This window comes from Urocampus carinirostris, chromosome 17 (assembly GCF_059441175.1).
Source record: "Urocampus carinirostris isolate Australia breed hairy pipefish chromosome 17, RoL_Ucar_1.0, whole genome shotgun sequence".
Lineage (NCBI taxonomy): Eukaryota > Metazoa > Chordata > Actinopteri > Syngnathiformes > Syngnathidae > Urocampus > Urocampus carinirostris.
This window is the reverse complement of record NC_142365.1, coordinates 24,231,820-24,251,042: the sequence shown is the minus strand read 5'-3', so window position 1 is coordinate 24,251,042 and position 19,223 is coordinate 24,231,820. Positions and strand designations below refer to the sequence as shown.

General features: G+C 38.0%; 1 protein-coding gene across 1 annotated transcript; it reads left to right on the top strand.

The window, feature by feature from the left end:
* The first annotated feature begins 237 nt into the window (after nucleotides 1-237).
* Nucleotides 238-18,992, top strand: ankfy1 (ankyrin repeat and FYVE domain containing 1). The gene is made up of 25 exons (XM_088320659.1): nucleotides 238-300; nucleotides 1,453-1,660; nucleotides 1,738-1,856; nucleotides 2,200-2,335; nucleotides 2,981-3,104; nucleotides 4,043-4,192; nucleotides 4,282-4,447; nucleotides 4,977-5,181; nucleotides 5,258-5,326; nucleotides 5,421-5,623; nucleotides 5,710-5,807; nucleotides 6,569-6,770; nucleotides 8,276-8,374; nucleotides 8,507-8,660; nucleotides 8,762-8,930; nucleotides 9,125-9,243; nucleotides 10,252-10,408; nucleotides 11,435-11,635; nucleotides 11,709-11,885; nucleotides 13,456-13,603; nucleotides 14,533-14,623; nucleotides 14,741-14,865; nucleotides 14,963-15,109; nucleotides 17,030-17,120; nucleotides 17,206-18,992. The coding sequence occupies exons 1-25, from the start codon at nucleotides 291-293 to the stop codon at nucleotides 17,336-17,338; spliced, it is 3,501 nt and encodes a 1,166-aa protein (XP_088176785.1). The 5' UTR covers nucleotides 238-290; the 3' UTR covers nucleotides 17,339-18,992.
* The last annotated feature ends 231 nt before the right edge of the window (nucleotides 18,993-19,223 follow it).

Sequence of the window (19,223 nt, the reverse complement as noted above, 5' to 3'; positions counted from 1 at the left end):
TATATATATATATATATATATATATATATATATATATATATATATATATAAAATAATTTTATGTTGATGATTCCATGTATTACAATATGGTTTCATTGAAATACATGATTAAATAAATGTAAAAAAATATAGATATTGAATCTTGTACGCTTTCCGAAATCAGTGATATGTTTAAGTGAAAACCGTGTATTTGACGCGTCCAACTTGAACGCAGCACTCCCGCCTCCTCGTGGCAGTTTTGTTTTTTATCGCGAGAACGTCGCCCGGTCACGAATTCAACTCAGAGCAACATGGCGGAAGGTAAGGAATTGAATTTAGTGGTCTTCTCTGTCCACTCCCTCTTATTGGCGTACGCGTTTTTCCCTGTCGGTTCCATCTTACTAGTGAGTCAATGTGTAATTCAAGTGTTTCCCATTTACACACAACGTTATGGTGTTTTTAATAGCATTGTTTCGCAAGTGAGCAAGCTTTTTATCAGTAGCTGTCGTTGATATTTGCTAGCCCTTTTTACGTTTCAAATTAACACAACAGGCAAACACTCATATTTGTAATGAAACGATCATTGAAACTGATTATTTCCGTTATTTACAAAAACTAACATGTTCTTTTCTATTTGAAATAATGCTGTAATCCTGCATCAATGGTTGCTGGGTACCAAATATAATTCCCTCCCATTCATGTATTTGTTCAGGCAATACAGATGTCATTACCATGAACCTGACCATCAATTGAAAATAGATTCTACCCGTCATCAACTTTTAGGGCAGTTGCAAGCTGTACTATGAAGGCAAAACACTTAATTTAAGCATTCCCCGTTGTGGATTGCGTAAAATCTGCACAAATAAAAATAATTGTATACTGCATCTGCATTTAAATGGCTATGCTTCCTTTTATCAAGCCAGTTGTCTGTTTTTCAAACTAACTCCATGTTATGTTATACTTCGTTAAAAAACACCTGCATTGTGTTCAAGAATCTAAATGCTACTGATTTGTTCGAATTTAGGTCTGGAAAATAAGCTGTCACTGCAATAAAGTTCCACAAATGGAATGCGATTAATATTAATAAAGCTGTGTAAGTGTGGTCCGTGATTCTTTAGCCACTGCGCCTGTATCCTTTCCTGTGTAGGGCTCACCAGTTTTTGTTTCTCTCAATTTTAAGGAACGCTCTCTTGTTGTCACATGACTTGCTAAATTGTCACATGTGGTTTTACAAGGCAGGACAAAGTATCTAGCCTCCTCAGCACTTTTACAAATGCTTTAAAGGAAGGAAATGGGCCACAGTGGAAGGTGATGGACTCGCCTGAGTCATGAATTAGTTTCAACATAAAAAGTCCCTCTTAAATTAACCGTGCAAATAAGTCCACTTATAGATTCCTTGGACATTAAAAAAAACTACGTTTTGCATCAGTAAACATCCTAAATGTGTTTGTTCTGTGAATGTCAACTACACAGAGGAGGTGGCCAAGCTGCAGAAGCATCTGGCTCTGCTGAGGCAGGAGTATGTGAAGATGCAGCAGAAGCTGGCTGACACTGAGAGACGCTGCACTGTCCTTTCTGCTCAAGTTTCTGTCTCAGGCCCAACCAGCCCAGTGTCAGAAGACTCATTCATTAGCCGTCTTTTGGACATTGTGTCAGACCTTTATCAGCAGGAACAATACAGGTGGACAGTTTGATTATCTGTTAAGATTAAAGTTACATTTTGGAGCTTTTTAAAGTTTGTTTGTGTATTACCTGCAGTGACTTGAAAGTGAAAATTGTGGGAAATCAGCTCAATGCCCATAAGTTTGTTTTGGCTGCACGCAGTGATGTCTGGAGTCTCGCCAATATGGCCACAACCTCTGAACTGGACTTGTCTGGTATGTGGCTGTGATATGGATTTGTTTCCACAGGTGAACACAGTGGACCTTTTAATTTTTGAAAGAAAATCAAAATTCACAAATTCAAATTCATATTTTTATGATCCTCCTGTAACTGGGACGGTATACTGCAAGCTAGTTTGTAAAGTCTCTGGGGCAAAACCACTTGTGGAAGCTCTGCAATGCTAGAAGGATGAATGTTTTTTTTAATTTCAAAGTGTTGAAAAATGTGCAGTTTTGATTTTGTAATCAAGCAAAGGTGATTGTAGGAACTTTAGCCAATTGTTCTATCTAATATTAGTTACAATAGTGAGAGAATTCAAAATGGTTTGTTTATCTGCAGACTGCAAACCTGAGGTTGCCTTGGCAATGTTGCGCTGGGCATACACTGATGACTTGGAGCTTTGTGAAGATGATGCTTTTCTCATTGACTTAATGAAGTTGGCCAACCGCTTCCAGCTCCAGCTGCTCAGAGAAAGGTCAGCCTGTCACAAATCCAGACTGTACTTGGTTTACAACTTTTCAAGGCCCTGAACTGAGCAAGCTGATCTTGTTTACTCAGTCGGATCAGGTGAAATTAGAAGCAAATCTGGGTTATATTGCACAATTGTTTTTTCATTGATGTTTTGTTTTGTTTTTCTGTCTTGTGTTCTTTAAACAAGAAGTCTGTCATGAATCACAGAAACCATGTATTTGCTTATGCAAATAATCAGATTTTCTTTTTATGTTAGTAGCAACCACTTGGTAATACATATCTGAGCAGAATGAAAATCTAGAATATGGAAACGCAAATAGTGGAGAAATAACAGTGTTCATTTCCAAATAATTCCATTGTCTTCATCTTTTTATTATGGTCTTTGTAGTTCCTAAATATTCACCACTTTACACATTATACTGTACATAGCAGATCTTGTAGCATTAGGTGGTAATTTACCTCACAAAAAGTGAGGGTATAATGTGAGGTTTTTATTCTACTCCCCAAAATAATCACGGCAGCTATATCTTACTAAAATTGTTGCTTTGGCAAAGCAATTACAGAGAACTTGAAGTAGTGGTGTAAAAATGGTGAACAAATTCGACATGCCTACATAATGCTTAAATGTTTTGCTCTTTATTTTTGCCAGGTGTGAAAAAGGTGTCATGTCATCCGTGAACGTTAGGAATTGCATTCGCTTCTATCAAACAGCCGAGGAGCTTAACGCTTCGACTCTGATGAATTACTGTGGGGAGATCATAGCAAGCCATTGGGTGAGTATTTTCTGCATGTGGGTCTTACATTTAGCGGAACTATTTCCAAAACAATTACTATATTTTCCGCACTATAAGGCGCACCGTGTTATAAGGCGCACCTTCAATGAATGATATATTTTTAAACTTTTTCCATACATAAGGCGCACCGCATTATAAGGCGCTATAAGTGCATGCTGGTTTAAGATCAGGTAACAACTCAATTCACTCCCAAAATGAATAAACAGCTGTTTTATTATTTTCTCTGAGGTAAAGCATTTTCGTGACCCATCTTTAACATCTTTGAACAACAGCAAGGCATAACATTTTACTTTTCCTCCATTTAGTCAACACGTAAAAAAACGTCTGATACTGTTATGGTAAATTAAACGTTAGTGCAATCGCAATAGAGTGACACTCGTAATGTGCAAAAACAATAACAAGTGCAAAATAATAACAATAAAGCAATAACATAATAACTGTAAAATGAAAAACGTAAGCAGCTCATCCTCATGCTTCTTCCACTTCCGCAACATCGATTCATTAATGTTTAACTCTCTTGCTGCTGCTCTATTTCCGTGTTCTACTGCGTGACTGATTGCCTTGAGTTTAAACTGCGTTATAAGCGTGTCTCTTAATAGGAGCCATTTCAGGGTCTTGATACAAACGCACAACTGTACGTTGTTTAAAATTTCCCAGTATGCACAGCGCACTTCTTCTTCTACGCGAAAAATGCAGTCGGTGGCTGCTTCTCTTAGTTGCGAGACCTTGTAATTCAATATTTATCCATATATAAGGCGCACCGGATTATAAGGCGCACAGTCAGCTTTTAAAAAAAAAAAAAACAGATTTTATGTGCGCCTTATAGTGCGGAAAATACGGTACCTCCATTAAAAAACGATCTTGTATGCTAAACAATGAGTTGTGGAAGTAAATTTTCTTTTGATATATTTCTCTAGGATGATCTCAGAAAAGAAGACTTCAGCACAATGAGCGCTCAACTTTTGTACAAAATGATCAAGTCTAAAACAGACTATCCTCTGCACAAAGCCATCAAAGTTGAGCGAGAAGATGTGGTGTTTCTTTACCTGATTGAGATGGACGCTCTGGTCTGTTGCTTTCTCCAATCCAAGAATAAGCACTGTATTGCAAATGTTCCTTATTTAGTGGAACAGTTTCGTTTGTGTTTTGTTATTAGTTGCCGGGGAAGCTGAATCAACTGGACAACAACGGCGATCTGGCTTTAGACTTGGCATTATCCCAAAAATTGGAAAGCATTGCCACCACTTTAGTGAACAACAAAGCTGATGTGGATATGGTGGATCAGAGTGGATGGAGCCTTCTGCATAAGGCAATCCAAAGAGGTGTGACTTGACGACGTAAACGCCTTGATTTGTTGTAATTTTTAGTTTAAATATCTATTTATTTATTTTTTAACTTAAATTATGACAATTGTTGCATTCGTGGTACAGGGTTCATACGGGTGCTTCGCTTTGCCATTGATTTTCTCCTTCCCTTGTAAATTACGGAAAATGGCATCCGTTAGTATGGTGTTTAGTGAAGCGTCAACACCCCTTATGCAACATGGCTGAGAGTTTAAGGTTGCATTTTCCATTGCTAAATTGTATGGGAAGAACTTCCCACAACTGAAAATGTAAGCTACATTTTACCGTCTCAAAAATATTTACACACATATATGCGTGATATATTTGATGACCTCAAACAACAGGGCTATGGATGGATTCACACTGAGTTTCTTCTTTTAATGGTACTTGAGAAACTGGAAATTGGCCCCGAAAGTGCTTGAATTTGGCCATAGAAGAGGTTTACGAACCCTGTCAATAGCAATCATGTAAACTGCCTTCCCTCATGACCTTAATTCTCTTCTTTCAGGTGATGAATTTGCCTCGGTCTTCCTCATTCGCCACTCAGCTCAGGTCAATGCCGCCACCGTAGGAGCTGTGGAAACCCCTCTTCACTTAGTTTGCTCTTTTAGCCCCAAGAAACACTCTGCAGAAGTGATGAGCGGCATGGGGCGGATTGCAGAAGCTTTACTAAAGGCTGGAGCCAATCCAAATATGCAAAACAGCAAGGGCAGGTTGGTTGCATTTTAGGGAATTTCTTTTGGACAAATATAAGTGAAAACACATGATGAACGTCAATTTGTTTGCTAGAACTCCTTTGCATGAAGCTGTGTCCTCAGGAAATGAGCTGGTGTTTAGCCAACTACTGCAATGCAGACAGTAAGTTCCTCTCTGTTGACAATTTGAATAATACATGTTGTCTCCATACTCTGCATTCTATTGCCAAATCACAACTTTTGTTCCACCTGGTTAGGCTTGACCTGGAACTTAAAGATCACGAGGGCAGTACAGCGCTGTGGTTAGCTTTGCAGTACATCACAGTGTCGTCAGACACCTCTGTAAATCCATTTGAGGATGAAGCTCCAGTGATGAATGGCACCTCTTTCGATGAGAACAGCTTTGCAGCGCAATTAATTGAGAGGGGAAGCAATGCCGACGCGCCTGATGTATCTACAGGTGTTCATCTTAATTTGACAGCGGAGGTGTACTGTTTTCACATGTACTTTCACTTCAATTTACCTTTTTTCCTCATGTCGCCCCAGGAAACTGTCTGATGCAAAGAGCAGCTCGTGCAGCCAACGAAGCTGCTGCATTGTTCCTAGCCACACATGGAGCAAAAGTCAACCATGTGAACAAATGGGTGTGTATGACACTGTTGGGTGGTATCATGAATAGAATGTTCATTTCACAAATATTTATTTATATACTGAATAAATCTTTAGCTATGAAAATGAATATAATCATTAAGAATGTTTGTCCTCTTACAAAAACGATATTGTTTATCTTCAAATATTTTTGAAAAAGTCCCAGAGAGCCACTAGGGAGTGCCAAAGAGCAGCTGATTACTGAAACATATATCTAGAGAATATCATAACACATGTTGTACTGTAAAAGAAATGTGAGAGACAAACAATAAAGAACTCAAGCAAGATTCAAATAATTTTTGCATGTAATAAAGTGCTAAGAAGTTCATGAAAGAGTTTGATTCTATACCTGAGGTTATCAATCTTTCTATAGCTGGGGCAAATGTTTTTCCTTTTTTTCCCCCCACAGTACTTGGCACAACGAATTCAGTGTGTGTGTTTTTATGCTTGTAAACATGTAAGATTAGTTGATAATTTGTAATGGAAACATGTTGATGATCTAAATTTTGCAGTTAAGTTCCATTTATGGCAACATTTATTTCAAAATCTGTACAAAGTGCATAACATTTTTTTGAAGCACATATAATTTAATGTACCAGTATATGAAAACATTTGTTTATTCAACTTTTATTTTCGAATACTTGGTATTTTAGATAAATGTAAAGTTAATCGCAAGTATGTCTTCTTTTTTATGCAACCACTTACATAAATGAGTAAATTCGTAGAGCAATAATCTGGCTTATGTTTGTCATTTCAGGGGGAAAGCCCTTTGCACACAGCATGTCGTTTTGGCCTCGCAAGCCTCACAGCAGAGCTGTTACTGCAAGGCGCAAACCCTAACTTGCAGACCCTGAAGACTCTGCCTGACGACAACCTTGGTGTAGCTTCACAGACCCCACTTCACATGGCCATTGCTCACAACCATCCAGATGTGGTCTCTGTCATCCTAGAACAAAAAGGTCAGCTACTTTGTACACCTAAATGCAAATCGACTAAAAGGTATTCCCAAATTCTTAAACATGCAAAATGTGAGGAAACAATGCATGTTTTTTGCATGAAATATATATATAATAGGGCAGCACGGCAGCGCAGTGGTTAGCACGTGCTGCACAGTTCTGAGGTCTTGAGATCGAACCTTCCTGTGTGGAGTTTTTATGTTCTCCCCGTGCTTGCGTGGGTTTCCTCCGGGCACTCCTGGTTCTTCCCACATCCCAACAACATCCATATCAGGTTAATTGGCCGGTCTGAATTGTCCCTAGGTATGAATAAGCGAGTGTGTGGTCTCTCTCTGTGTGCCCTGCAACTGGTTGGCAATCAGTTCAGGGTGTCCCCTGCTCACTGCCCGAAGATAGCTGGGATGGACTCCTTCCCGCGACCCTATTGAGGATAAGCGGGGCAGATAATGGATGGATGGATGGATATATATATATATATATATATATATATATATATATGATTGGTATATACCAATTATTTTACAAGAATATTAATTTTGAAGACCGCATGTCTTGTCATTGAAGGAACACCAGCACCCTGGCAAGCAAGTCGCCATATTGTTTAACGTGTTAGTCGAAGAGATTCTTTAGTGTTTTAAGCAAAGTGTTGGTAGTTTTTGTGGAGAATTATTGATCGTACAACAAATGCCGGGCAGCCAAAAAGGGTCTAACTGCTAAAAATAACACATGAAGAGCTAACGGGGGCTAACTGCCACCACTCAATGAGAGGCAGCTGGAGCCTCAGATGGAATATGCGAGGCTGGCCTACCCCAAAATGCGCTGTGAGCAGCCAGGCTAACTGGGAGCCAACCACGAAAAGCGGCAAACGTGAAGCTGGTCAGGAATAAACTAAGGAACACAGAAAAACTGGCCCTAACGTCAGGCTAGTCGGCCAAACAACACACGGTGGTAAGTCTATGAGCCCCAACCGAGAGCAAACAAAATGGCACTCAGCAGCCCCGACGCTAACGGGGAGTTAGACAAACAAAATTATAACAGCCGTGGCATGCGGCGAAAAGCCACAATCAAAAAGGAGGTGAAGGCAAACAAACCGTGAATGCTGTTACGGCGGCAGGTAAACATACCACATGCAGCTTTTGGAGGTTGAAGTATCTAACTCTGATAAAACGGTCACAAGGCCCCAAAGCAACAGGGTAAGCAAAGTTCCAATATCTCCAAGCAGAAATGAGCTGTATGCAATCACTGTTTACTACAATTGTCGTCTGTTTCTGAGCCGTGTTGTATTAATGGGTTTAGCCATTTTAAAAGTGTAGTGTTCCTAACAGGCCAGAGTAAATTTCTCGAGTCCCCGACTCGTGGAATATTTTGAAACATATATGCGTAATTGTGGGGAGAAACACTACACTTTCTGTGTCTAATTGAAAAAATATCTGTTTGAGAATACTTTTTAAGTTTTCATCCGGTGAAGGAGTGGATCTGTTTATTGTTTAATTTTCTCTGTCTTGCAGCAAATGCACTTCATGCCTCCAATAATTTCCAGATTATTCCAGACTTCAGTCTCAAAGACTCTATGGACCAAACAGTATTGGGATTGGCCCTCTGGACAGGTACTTTTCAGGGCATTATAAAGCAATGCTGTAACGCGGTTGGTTCTTAAAAGAAACATTAGTCCCCACTTATGTATTTGCTTTTCATTCCTCGTCTGGGATATTTTGAACTGGCCAATCTGCTCCTGCCAGGTATGCACACTATAGCTGCTCAGCTTCTGGGCTCGGGAGCATCTATCAATGACACCATGTCCAATGGACAGACCCTACTTCACATGGCCATCCAAAGGCAGGACAGCAAAAGTGCCCTCTTTCTCCTTGAGCACCAGGCAGACATCAATGTCAGGTAACTATTTTGTAATTAAACATTAGTGATGCTTTTGCTATAATGTCCTTTTCTTTAGAACAATTGGGCTTTTAATAAGGTAACCCTAACCTTACCCTCAGGACCCAAGAGGGACAAACAGCCCTGCAGCTGGCCATCAGCAATCAGCTGCCACTTGTTGTGGACGCTATCTGCACAAGGGGAGCGGACATGTCTGTTGTGGATGAGAAAGGGGATCCTCCACTATGGCTTGCTCTGGAGAATGGTTTGGAGGATATTGCATCCACACTGGTGAGACAATCCCATTCATGTCGCACGTAGTTACAATAACATAGGAATGTAACGTTCCTAGCCGTCAATTGCGGCAAATAAATTCAGAAACATATTTTTACATGCAAGCAAACATTTATAGGAAGCAATGAAGTCTTTTTTTTTTCAAATCTGCTTTTTATGAAATATATATTTGCACGTTTGCCTCCTACAAGGTTCGCCATGGCTGTGATGCGACATGCTGGAGCAAAGGCCCTTCCGGCTGCCAACAAACGCTTTTGCACAGAGCTGTTGACGAGAACAATGAGAATTCAGCTTGCTTTCTCATCCGCAGGTCTGAACCACATTCTCAGTGTTAGGGAAATTTGAAGCATGCATCTTTATAAGCCATGGATGAGTGTTGATTTACACTGGGAAACACTAATAGAGTAGTATTGGTTTATCTAGAAAAAACTCATTCCAACCACATTTTTTTTTGTTTTCCATACCCTATTGGTTTGTGGTCTTCCTGGCAGTTCTAAAGTTTTTGCATTGGCTGTCTGCTTTAATTTTACGCTTGTTAGTGTACAGTTAGTAATCCGTTTTTTGTGGGGGTTACATTCGAAAAAGGTCCCACAATAATCAAAGTAATAGTAGAAACTTATTTGTTTATTCAATACTCAAGAACTAACCCAATTAACAGGCTCAAGTATTTTTTTAGGGTAATGTATTTTATACAAATAACTTCTGTCTTGTCAAATTTATAATTGTAAAAATAATCTTACCATTTTATTTCTCAACTGCATTGACAAAGTGCACTATCCCCTTTACTTTAGATTATACTTTGTTGCCATCATTTGTTATCAAAAACTGCATTTACATACAGCAACCCAAAAAATACTGGACCAAAAAAAAAAAACAGAAAAATATGTCTGGAGCTGCAAAAAAAAAATAAGCATCAAAGACCTGCATGTGGCTATAGAGCAAGCATTTTAATCTGCCTTTTTAGCCCGCCCGCCGGTGCTTTTGTGGGTCCAGTTTTGTTAACATGTACGCATACACAATGTAGCTATTCAAGCTGTTTAGTATATGTGTAAAAATCAGACTGCAACATTATTGACAAGCAGGCTGACAATCGGAAAAGGGGTAGGGCAGCTGTTAAGTCAATCAGAATGCAGAACACAATGAAGGATGAAAATCCGCTAAACAGTGATCAAGCAAGGGATTACTGCATTTATTTTTTCTGGCATGTCCTGCTATTTACTTGTGAGGGGCAATTGAGAAAAATCAATTATTGAGAGATAAGAAGTATAGGTGTACCAGATGACCTCCCTTATGTACGTCATATTCTATGTCTGCTCAGTGGTTGTGACGTAAATAGCCCGAGACGGCCCGGGCCAAATGGCGAGGGAGAAGAAGAGGCCAGAGATGGACAAATGCCTCTCCACCTTGCAAGTAGCTGGGGATTGGAAGATGTTGTACAGTGCCTTTTAGAGTTTGGAGCTAATGTCAATACACAGGTATGCTTTGTCAAAGTGCTACAATGTTTTCCTGAGGGAACTGACAGAAATTTGCACAAAAACAAGTGCATTCTTATAAAAGCCTACTGCTGCCACACAGGAAAAATAGATAGTGAATAATGTCCCTTTTTGAAAGGAAAAAGTAGCCAAATAATGATTTGTAAAGAAGCTCTACAGAACATGGAGCTTTTTCACTCACTGCTGCCATCTCTTGGCTTGTGTCATTATTGCATCCTCTGTCAAGCTCCTTCTGTTGTGTGTCAAGTCCGTGAATTTCTTAGACATAGTTGAACACTTATTTTATGTTTCTTGGGGTTTGGGCTGGTGTTTGGACTGTACTTAAAATGAGCCTTTTCTTGCTTTCAACATTTTCATTTTACACTTACAAATAGAAACCAAAAAAAAATGCAGAGATAAGCATGAAGTTACTCATGAAGTCCCCCTTATTTCTTCAATTTAATATGTTGCGCCCTGAATAGCTTTGCAGAAAGTAAGATCAAAGAGGATATGTGCGGTGAGAAAACAATTATAAGGGCTCATTGAACTCAGTTGGGCAATGTTTGTAGTTCTTAATAGAGAAATATCCTACTTTCAACTTTTTAAGGACACCTCAAATGACAAACCCCAACTATGAGTAAAGTTCTCTTTAGATTGATATTTCGACAGATATAGATCAACATTATGGGGCATTTTATTGTTTTTATATGTTGGCAGTTCACTATAAATGTTTCAATTATGTAAAAAAAAAACATGACAAAATGCAGATGAATCTTTTGGAATAACAGCAACAATACTCAAGTTTTAATTTTACATTGTACGCATTATAAAATTATAATCTTCATAAAGATCTATAATATCATGTGAGTGCATAAGCTTGATGTTTATATGTAAATGTAATGTTTCAAATGTAATAATTGGTTGCATATATTCATTCTGATCTTAAAACGTCTTTTTCCTAGTGTGGCAGGAATACACTTATGTCTATTGTAGCTTAGAAATATTTTAACATATTTCTTTAATTTTCAGGATGCAGAGGGTAGAACACCCATTCACGCTGCTATTAGCAGCCAGCACAACATTATCATTCAACTCCTAATTTCCCATCCCGAAATTCGTCTTAACATACGTGACCGCCAAGGAATGACACCTTTTGCCTGCGCCATGACACACAAGAACAACAAAGCGGCTGAAGCCATCCTTAAAAGGGAGCCGGGCGCTGCCGAGCAAGTAAGCTCAGAAACGACAGAACAAACCCCCCCATTTTGTGTCTTTTGAACCTTAAACGTTTGTCCGTCTCCAGGTCGATAATAAAGGACGTAACTTTCTCCATGTGGCAGTGCAAAATTCTGACATCGAAAGTGTTTTGTTCCTCATTAGTGTGCAAGCTAATGTGAACTCAAGAGTTCAGGATGCCTCCAAACTCACACCTCTCCACTTGGCCGTGCAGGCTGGATCTGAGATCATTGTTCGAAACTTGGTATTGTTTGCATTTTTGTCCCTCTATATACAGTGCCATGCAAATATTATGTCACCCCAGACTATTTTGACATATTGGCATATTTCAGGCTTCAAACTCGGAATAAAAAAAAAAACAAGAAATATTTCCTAAGAATCAACATTTGAGATACAATCATGAAAGAAAACCAAATTTATTCAACATTTTATACTGTGCTAACAATCAAAAAATGTAAACGTTGGCGTGACAAAAATATATTGGTCCCCTTTGAGTTAATACTTTTACAACCTCCTTTCACAGCCACAAGTCTATATAAGTGTCTTACAGGACGTCTCAAGTTCCTTAAGGTATGATGGTTATCCTTTAAAGATCTTTCCACTAAGGCTCTATAGGACTGGACTTTGGCTTGGTCATTCTGACACGTTTTATATTGTTAGTTTTGAACCATTCCATTGTAGATGTTGCTTTGTATTTAGGGTCGTTGTCCTGTTGGAAGGCAAACCTGCACCCTATTTTTGGGTCCCTTGCAGACTCCAACCAATTCTGCCAGAATCAACCTGTATTTGGCTCCATCCATCTTCTCATCAACTCTTAACAATCTGCCCAGTCTCAGCTGAAGAAAAGAAACCCCCTAGCATGATGCTTCCACCAACATGTTTTACAGTGGGAATGGTGTTTTCAGGGTGATGTGCAGTGTTACTCTTACGCCAATCATAACGCTTGTATTCAGTCTAAAAAGTTCAACTTTGATCTTATCTGACCAGAACACCTTATTCCACATTTTATTTGTTGCTCCCATGTGAATTCTTGTCAATGCTAAATGGGCCTTTTTATGGTATTCTTTCAGAAAGGGCTGGTTTCTTCTTACTCTTCCATAAATGTTAGATTTATGCAAAGTATATCAAATACTTGTCTTATGTCCAGTTTGTCCGAGATCTGTATTTCTGCAGGCCATCCAGTGTGATCATGGGCCTTTTGGTTGCTTCTCTGATTAGTTTGTTTCTTGTTTGGGCCAAACATTTCGAGAAAAAAACAGGTCTTCGTTGATTTGTATTGGTTGTATTCTGTCCATTTTTATATTGTTGCTCGCACAGTGAGATCTCTTCTTCCAATCCCGCTTTTAACTTTGCCAAAACATTATCGAGACTTGCCTGGTGTGTTTTTGATAATGCTGTCTTTCCTCAGTGTCACAGACTTCTGAGTCGATCACAGAGCAGGTGCTTTTAAACTGACAATAACACACAGGGGCACTCTTTGTCATTGATGGTCATTTAAGTCTACATTGGATCATTCAGATGTCATCAGGGAACCTCTGGAGTCAGGTGGCTGAGCTGAGAGAATAGGGACGGCATTTTTTTTTTCAACACCTACTTTTCATTTTTTTATTCCTTGTGAATATAAAATTAATTTGAAATAATTTGGTTATACAGTACTTCAAGACTGTGTCTTGCATGTTGATTCTTTGAAAATGTGGCAATATGACAAAATTATTTAAGGGGCCAATACTTTCACTGGGTGCTGTGTCTATTTTTAGGGTTGTGATATCAATCAAGTTTTTAATGGCATTTATTTTGTGTGTGTAACTCACCAGCTACTTGCTGGAGCTAAAATAAATGAACTCACCAAACACCGGCAGACCGCCCTACATTTAGCTGCTCAACAAGATTTGGCCACCATTTGTTCTGTACTCTTGGAAAACGGAATTGACTTTGCTGCTGAGGATGAAAATGGCAATAACGGTAAATTTTATTATTGCAATGTGGTTTTAGACTGCTGTAACAAGATTAAGTGTCTTTTTAGAACCTAAGTGCAGGTTTGATATCTTAAAAGTAAGCTGTTATCAGATTGTATTACCTTAAAGTACGGGTAAATTTGTGTTCACATTGTGTTTTTAACATTGACTCTTTATAACAGTGTTTCTCAGCTGGTGGGTCTCAGACCTGATTTCAGTGGATTGTGGGCCTTTGCCTTGGCAAAGTAATGCTAAGAAGAAAATCAAATGGAGAGTCAATTACTCGACTGAACAGTGGATAGCGATAATGCCTTCCCCGATCTCTCTTTCTGTTCAGTCAATCAGTGCCATCATAATTTTTTTTAAGATGTATCACATCTAATTTTATCGTGATTTTTGTCGTTTTTCCTTTTTCTGCCCATAATAATGGGCCCCAAGAGAGATGGTAATATGGGGAAGGAAAAATGTAAAACAGTTACAACAAAGAAGAAAAAAGAAAATGATTGCAAAATACGAAAACTGTCTAAGTCTTTGCCACTAAAAGTAAATGTTTTTATATTTTTAGCCTTTCATTAGTATATTAATCTTTATTATCTACATAATTAAGTAAATGTTGATATTTTCCGTATGAATTTTTTAGTATGTGGCTATATTTAACCTCTTTTAGGGGGGGTTGCTTACTGTATATGCGAGGTATATACACGTTACTTTGCTTTAAACTGCAATCATTTCATTCGATAAATACGAAAATTGGGCTTTATTTTCCTTGATTTGCATCGCGGCATGTCATTACGTTGGAATGATGGGTCCAATTCAGATCAGTTGAGATCCACTGCTCTATAAAAAGCAGTTATTCTCCTGTAGTGTTTATTCAACTAAACCTATTCTTTGCCTTAGTTTGACTCCAAAAACTTTGTATCCCTGTTGCCTTCCCAGCCCTTCATCTGGCAGTGATGCACGGCCGCCTTAACAACATCCGAACCCTTCTCACAGAGTCCAATATCGATGCTGAGGCATTCAATCTCAGGTATATTTAACTGTGTATTTTTAATTTTTTTTTTTTTTTTTTTTGGGGGGGGGGGGGGGGTGTTTAAAGTAATTACCTGGTAACAGATTGTTTTTTTATTTCGTATAAACTCTTAAGGGGTCAGTCATCGATGCACGTTTTAGGCCACTATGGTAAGGAAAATGCAGCTGCCATTTTTGAGTTGTTCCTGGAGTGTATGCCTGAATATCCTTTGGACAAGCCTGATAACGAAGGGAACACTGGTACAGAAATCACAGATTACTTTTCAATACTTTGCCTCATTTGGAAAACAAATACTTTAGATAGAATGAATGGCATTGATACGATTTTATTTTGCAGTGTTACTCCTTGCCTACATGAAAGGGAATGCTAACCTGTGCCGTGCCATTGTGAGGGCTGGTGCTCGCCTGGGTGTTAATAATAATCAGAGCATTAACATTTTCAACTACCAAGTAGCAACCAAACAGTTGCTTTTCCGCCTTCTTGGTAAGTGAATAAAGTACGTATTTTGTTTGGTTGTTGGGAGGAGGGAAATATAATATAGAACTTCATAAATATTACTTTATTACCTATGGCTCACTTAAAGGCCTAAATAGTCTATTTAGGTTTTCCACTACTGTTTAAGAATCTATTATTTAAATAATTGCAGATGGTTGTTGTCACTGTATGTATTTTTAAGGACTTTTTAAGTATAGACCCACAATATCCTTAAATGTACTGTATTTTCTGCACTATAAGGCGCTCCAGATTACAAGGCGTACCCCTAGAACGATGTGTTGTGATATTTATTTGCTATTTAAAGCGCACCGGACTAGTATGTGCATGAAATTATAACTACAGCAAGGGTTAGTATTGCGCATAGAATATCCAGGTACGGTATTTGTGCATTGATTCATCAGTCAGAATATATCTCTGATAAATGTATAACAATGGATGCAATGGGATTCGAACACCGAAACGCAGTGGGTTTGAGACAGATTCCATCCATAAGGCTACTAGGGAAACGGGCAACACATGAGAAGGGATCAGGTTTCATCTCATCACACTATTTTTAGTCCAGGTATAAAACCGATGATGTAATTATTAGGCGGGTCAGTATGAAATGATCTGCATTTATATAGACAGTAAACCGGTTCGTGGTACAGAAAAGGTTGGACCACTGAAATACAGAATTGTGTCACCAATTCGCAAGGTGTTTACGAAGTGCAAGAGATTCTAAACTGGATAAAGAGAAAGGCATTGTGAGGGAAGTCATTTACTTGTCCTGAAAGATATAAACCCTAACCGCATGTTTTCTAAATGTTGTCACTTACAATGCATAGTAAGAGAAATGAAAAGAAAACAGTGATTCAAATTTGGTATAACATTTTATTGTACCTTTTTTTTCAGCTCAAACATCACTTTACAATGTATTTATTGTCCTTAAAAGCCCAATTCATCATCAAATACCCCATTGAGTTCTTTCACTATCCTAATTTTATTTTTTTTTTTTTTAATTCAGGATTAATTTTTTCTACACTCTAACTTGATACTGTGACAAAAAATAGTGCGATAATAAGACCTGTCATCTGTTTTCTTAGTGGTCTAGTGCATTGTTTTTCAACCCTTTCTGAACCATGGTACACTTTATAAAAAAGTTCCGAGGCACACCATCCGTTGAAAATGTTTTTATGTCAAATATTTCACTGTACTACCTCATAAGCAGGTAATTAGTATATAAATTGAGAAAATAATACTTAAAAAAAGAATGATTTGCTTTTTTATTTTTTACAGTGCAATATTAGACCTCTTTGTTAAAATAATGAAGTTATTAACTGTACTGTGCTACCTCATGAGAGAATACTTAGTATATAAAAAGTATATAAAATCTACTGATAAGGATGACTATTACAGTTCCTTGTCTGAAGAAAGCAAATATACTGAATAATGTCCTGATTTTTTGGAAAAATAAAATTGGGGAAATTCCAGCGGCGCACTAGACAAGGTCTAGTGGATGGGATCCAGTGCGCTCCCAGCCGCAATCCTGGTTCGATTCTGTTATACACTTGTGAACAACCATCCATGTACCTAACGGCCTGGTGGTTAGAATGAGGTGTTCTCACCATTGCTAGCCGGTTTGATTTCATTTCCAGCATTTTTATGCAATTGCGGTCAGTGATACAATTTATTAATCTCAGTAATTGCACAATAACAAATTTCCAGTTTCAAATATCCTGCCATTTTGGGGTTTTTTGATGCGCCTTTTAGTCCAGAAAGTATTGGGCTTTTATTTTTTCCTGAAATGTGAATGGAATTAAGAGACAAACTGATATAAATGATATAAATTATAGAGGAAAAAAAGAGGAAACATCTTGTCTTTAAATTCCTAGATAAATATAATAGCCACTAAAATCGTTGCATTTTTAGATATGCTATCCAAAGAGCCTCCTTGGTGTGATGGGTCCAACTGCTATGAATGTCTTGCCAAGTTTGGAGTTACAACAAGGAAACACCATTGGTTAGTACCATGACCTTTTCTGCAATATGTTTTGTTTTTGTCATCACGGCGTGCAATGCTTACATTATGAATCCTGCTCCTCTAGCCGTCACTGCGGGCGTCTCTTGTGCCACAAGTGCTCAATAAAGGAGATGCCCATCATCAAGTTTGACTTGAACAAGCCAGTGAGGGTGTGTGACATCTGCTTTGACGTACTCACGCTGGGTGGAGTGTCATAACAAAAGAGGTTTGGATATTACCGCCTGCTAAAGCTGCCAGCTCTGGGCCCAAATGAAACGTTGGGAATAGCATATGAGACCTTAATAGCTGGACAAATTTGACACAAATTCTTTGGGCAATTCCGAACCATTGTCTTTATATGATAGCTGTTTTTTGAGAAGCATTCATATTTAGAATAGGATGTTGATTCATTTGGTTTTGGTGGTTGATCTTAGCATCCCAGATTTAGACCAGCAATTCATAAAGACCGCTGTACTGAAATCAGTGCAACATTCGAAACTATGAGTTTTTTTTCTCCAAGAAAAATAATTGCTTCTCACGGTCATTGCATTTCATTGATGAGCATCTAGAAAGATGCTTTAACCATCTGCTTGTATTATTACATCACTTTTCCAGATATTTTATGCAATGATATGTATAGACCCACAGAAGCAAAACCGCGTGTAAACATGTTGAACAAAATGAGTCGTAAGATCATTGCGTCATCATGCGAAAATGGCATTACTGACAACAATCGTTTTTTTGTTTTTTGTTTTTTTAAATAAAGGCTAGAAACTGTTATAGTTTGAAAACAATAGATACACTCAAACTTTTTTTTAATCACCAATTAAATAGTATACTACATGAGTTTGTCAAAATAATCGCTAATTAGCGAATACTTAAAACATTTTTCCACGTGATGGTGGCCTTACTGTTTACAGATTTCTCATGCGAAAATGGCCTTACAAACAGCTGATGAATTCATTGGAATCATTCATGAAAACAAAATAGTATTTCAAAATGATATTCTATGCCATAATGCTTTTACATACAAAGTATGTAATAATGGTACTACGGACGTAAAGTAAGGAATTAAGGCCGTTATCACATGCCAACATTTAAATATTAATATTTCACATATCAAAAAGGTAATGCAATTTATGAATAAAACTAGAACTGAGACAGTCGCCCTAACTCCCAAAAATAGAAAAATACATTTTGCACGAGGTTAAAAATTTTGAATGAAACACTTTTGACTGTATTGCATTCCCTGGATAAGACTAAATCAATTATTTTGATGTAGAACTCGAGAGATATCAATCATAGCACTCCAGCCCACAAATAGGAAGTCCCTGAGTAAGAGGTGTTTATAAACCATCACTGATACTTTCATGTTTTAATATTATTGACGAACAACTTTGATTGGTTGGTTGTACTGTAATTTGTAGCATTCCACTATGTGTCATTTTGAAATTCTGTCATACTGATGACATTACAAATTGGACTTGGTCTGTCAGTTCACATCGTTTTGACCGAACACATTTGCCGCTTTGCTGAATTTTCTAATCCCAGCTGGAGCACTTTACAACAATCGCACGCCACATCCGATAATTTTCTGGGAGTGAGAAAGACTGGTTGGCCTCTAAGTATTGTTCAATTGTACAGATAAATGTGTGATATTTTTGACCACTGCTACCATTTTTGTACTTAACGCAGTTCGTGATTGCCATTGTGACAGACCTAAATCTTGTCTCTGTTATTCGTTTATGCACATTGTAAAATCTTTTATGCACATTGTATTGTATCTGTATGCTCAGATATGTAGGCCGTCTCTTCCAAATGTATCCTTTTAGAAAAGGGAAGAACAACTTTACATAAAGGTCTATTAAATGATCTCTTTCATTGTCATGTATTAAGTAAACCCATTGACACGAAGCATCTGTGTTCCAGTTATGTCGTCTGTAGCACCTATGCCGTTAGGCAGAGGGGAATAAAAGCTATTGGACTATATGAGTGGTAAAATTAAGAGGAAATAGCACAGTCAAAATTAATTTGAACAAAAGCCGTCAATTTAATGGACAAGACATTAACATTTAACATAAATTACAGTAAAAACACTCTTTA

Excerpts from the sequence above, each read along its gene's own strand:
- ankfy1 (XM_088320659.1), top strand. Across the intron at positions 10,409-11,434 it reads GAGCTAATGTCAATACACAG|GATGCAGAGGGTAGAACACC; the intron begins GTATGCTTTGTC and ends TTTAATTTTCAG. Across the intron at positions 13,604-14,532 it reads GGATGAAAATGGCAATAACG|CCCTTCATCTGGCAGTGATG; the intron begins GTAAATTTTATT and ends TTGCCTTCCCAG.